Source organism: Monopterus albus, unplaced genomic scaffold, assembly GCF_001952655.1.
Source record: "Monopterus albus unplaced genomic scaffold, M_albus_1.0 scaffold838.1, whole genome shotgun sequence".
Taxonomy (NCBI): Eukaryota; Metazoa; Chordata; class Actinopteri; order Synbranchiformes; family Synbranchidae; genus Monopterus; species Monopterus albus.
The window spans coordinates 10,545-14,001 of NW_018128718.1; the positions used below are offsets into that span (position 1 = coordinate 10,545).

General features: G+C 39.2%; 1 protein-coding gene across 1 annotated transcript in view; it reads right to left on the minus strand.

Moving 5' to 3' along the window:
* LOC109953603 (deoxynucleoside triphosphate triphosphohydrolase SAMHD1-like) overlaps positions 1-2,721 on the minus strand; it is a gene marked incomplete at its 5' end in the record, with an annotated part of 7,530 nt that extends 4,809 nt beyond the window's left edge. Inside the window, 4 exons of the mRNA XM_020589080.1 lie at positions 809-946; positions 1,610-1,714; positions 1,848-1,937; positions 2,591-2,721. Coding sequence (XP_020444736.1) covers positions 809-946; positions 1,610-1,714; positions 1,848-1,937; positions 2,591-2,721 — 464 coding nt within the window. The remainder of the gene's footprint in view (positions 1-808; positions 947-1,609; positions 1,715-1,847; positions 1,938-2,590) is intronic.
* Positions 2,722-3,457: the final 736 nt, after the last annotated feature.

Genomic DNA, 3,457 nt, shown 5'->3' on the forward strand with positions numbered 1-3,457 from the left:
CGTCATTTGTGATCTCCAGCAGTTGATCTTCTTCTTGCACAGACCTGCTGGATTCACCTGGTTTGTTGACAAATGGGTTGCGGATCCATTCCTTGGCAGTTCGTGGGTCCTTTGTGGTTGGGAAGTAGCGCTCAAATTCTTTTAAAAGCAAAGACAGGTGATCGTGCACCAGCTGGGAGAATGAAGACTCAGGCTCAGTGTCACCCCAAATCCCCGCTAATGTTTGAAACATGTCCAAAATGCCTCTGTTGACGCGCCGTCCCCACAAATCCAGTTTGGCTTTAAATGCAGCTACTTTATCTGCCAACTTGAAGACAGTTGTCATTTTCCCCTGAAGTGACAGATTGAGTTCATTGAGCAGGCTGAATATGTCCACAAGTAAGCCAGTTTTGGCACTCAAGTGACCGAGATGTAACCGAGAGAATGCGGTCATTTTTCAAAATAAAAGATCGTTCAGACTCAGATAATAAATAAAACGGAAATAATTAATGATTTCTTGTGCGGCCCGGTACCAATTGATCCACGGACCGGTACCGGTCCGCGGCCCGGGGGTTGGGGACCACTGGTCTACAGCACAGACCAACAAGTTAATTCAGGACTGACACCATTGAAAGACATTAACTGTGAGTAGAGGCAATTCACTGTCAGCCTTAGTCTATGTATGGAGACTGCTGAAAATACTATTAATATGGGAAATGATGGGCCTTATTCTTTGATAAAGCCCATCAGAGCCATTAATTAGAACCACTGGCCTGAGGGTTCTGCACAGTACCTATCCAATATTTAACAGACAAGACCTAAAAATTACCTGAAGGACTTTGTTCTTCTTACACCATGTGACAAAATGTTCCCGGGCAGCCTCCTGACTCCTTTGATCAGTCTTCTTGTAATAAACCCTGGCGAACTTCTCTGAAAAGGACTTTGGCAGAAACTTGCTTTGAAATACCTGGCAAGAACAACAGCAGCATAGATTTGAGTATAATGTTGTAACTTTTTTTGTGAAGAAATACTGTACACTCAAAGAATAAACAACTCCTAAAAAGACATAAGCCTTTGGATGTGATTTATTCCTCTAGGAGAGATGAGGGATTTCAACATTACCTGTGCTGGTCAGTGATTTTAATCCAATCTGGAGCTAATTTACAGGCAACTATCATTGGATTATTTTGATACTGAAGAAAACTTAAAAATGAGATGATTATCAGGTAAGATTTGAACTTTTTCTATGATTTCTAGGATGTTTATTCACAATGAAAATTTGAGATAATGATATCTGAAATACAACAACTGTAAGGTGCAGTGAATATCAGTGTAGCTTTTATCTTTGTGTTAAGATTTGACTGTGTTATGACTATCTCTCACACAGTATCTGCCTTGCATTTCTCTGTTCACACGACCTCTTCAGGTCTCCTCTTGGCTTTACCCAATGGCATGTCAGTGTCTAAGCTACTACAGATAATATAATTTCTCAGTGGCTAAAATACCTTCTGCAACAATGAGTTAAACTACCAAGAAGCACAGTAAATATGTTATTCCTCACCTCCCCTTGTGATGTTATTTGAAAGGGGTTTAAGCTTATAATAATTGTTGTCATTGCTTTAGTTCTGACCTTCTCTATGTTGATTTTGAATGCCCTGGTAGGGTTATCCTTGTTGTAGAAATACATATTGTCAATGGGGTTCTTGTCCTTCATCCCATAGTCCATTTCAATGAGCTGAAAGAGATGGGTGAGAGAGAAGTTTGTTTTATAGTCACAAGTAAATAATACCATAACAGACATAATTAACAGTTTCCATATCAATGATTTTAAGAAAGGTGAAGTGAAGGTATTTAGACGTAAAACTCACTAGAATGTCAAAGTCCTCTGGCTTCAGCTCGACATCAGTGTGACTGTTTGAGGCTTTAGCCAATTCCTTTTTCCATTCGGGGAACATGTTCTGAGGGACGGAGGAGGAAGGGTGATAAGAGGGAGGGACAAGACGAGAGATTTATTCCATTTTGATAATGCACTGGAAGAGGATGTCCACATTAAGCTGTTAAATTTCTGTTTTGCTTGGTTTTGGCTTTCTGTTCATACTAAAATTGTGTTTTTCACAGTCAGTAATGGAACTTTCTACAGTGTATATACAGTATATCTTAAAACACCAACTTGGTGTTTGCAAAATTCTGGCACAAGCACATGCATATTTGTCAACCTGTATTTAAAGTATTCAGGTTTGTTTCATTGTCTCAGCCAACAATAATTGACAAATATATAAATGAGAGCAATTATACTGTGACTCTGACTGTTTAAACACAAGAAACAGGAAGGGACTGAATGGAGGTTTAACAGGCTGGCACTCGACAGAGTAACTAACTGTTTGTAGCTGTTCAGCCACAGTCAGCTGTGTGGGAGTAAAGTTAAGAATACAGCTTACTGTTATATCCTGTGTTCACTTATTTTAAAGGTTGATGCAGCATAGCAACAAAGTTTTACAACAAAAAAAAAATGAACATAACATCCAGCTTTGTTAAAACAAAATCAGTTTTCAAAACTGTGATTGAAGTATTGAGTGTTCAAACAGATAATGTGACAAATGGGAGTGCACACCTCGTCAAATTTTTTAGGCTTTATTTCACCCAAACACTTGGGGATGCGTCGAGAAATGATCCTTTCTAGAATTTTCTTGGCTTCTTTCAGCTCATCCTTTGGGGAATTGAATATTTCTTCAAACACTTGATCTACAAGACAGAGTGGAAGATGGATCATCTACTGTAGAACAAACCCAAGACAAGCCATAACTCACAAAACTAAGCAACATAAAGCTAATAACAAACCATATTTTCAAAAAAGTTGGGACATTTTCCAAAACGCAATAAAAACTGTGATTTGTTAACTTGCTTGAACATTTATTTAAAGAGCCCATGGCATGTTTTCCCTTGTTTTCTGACTTATCTACAATGTTACTGCAGTGAATTATCATCTTAGACATGACCTAAACCTCAATAAATGAGGTGTACATATGTTCTAGTATTTCAATGCAGAAGCAACTCGGTTTATACACCTTTTGCAAACTCTCGCTCGTAATACGTGATAATTTAAGGACTTGCTTAAATGGGCATAATCTCCAGACAGCTGCGCATTCAAGTGAGCTTGCCTGACATCCACTGGGGCCATTTTAAAAGCAGAATTTTTCGACTGCGCCTGGATTTGTAGATATATTTTTATATAGTTTTTGTGGAGAAAAATACAGGGCCTGAGGTTACTGCATGCTCATTTAGAGGGACTCACTGTTTTACCTGACCAGGTCTAACCTACAAACACCCGGCCAGTGAATCCCTTCGTGGCGATGAATGATTAGCTCATCAACACTGGATTCTCCCGGGGCACAGTACCTGTTTGTTTGACTGCTTGAGGCCAGTGTGTCTGCTTTATGTGGTGTGTTGCTGGTTAATATACAGTGCCTTGCAAAAGTAT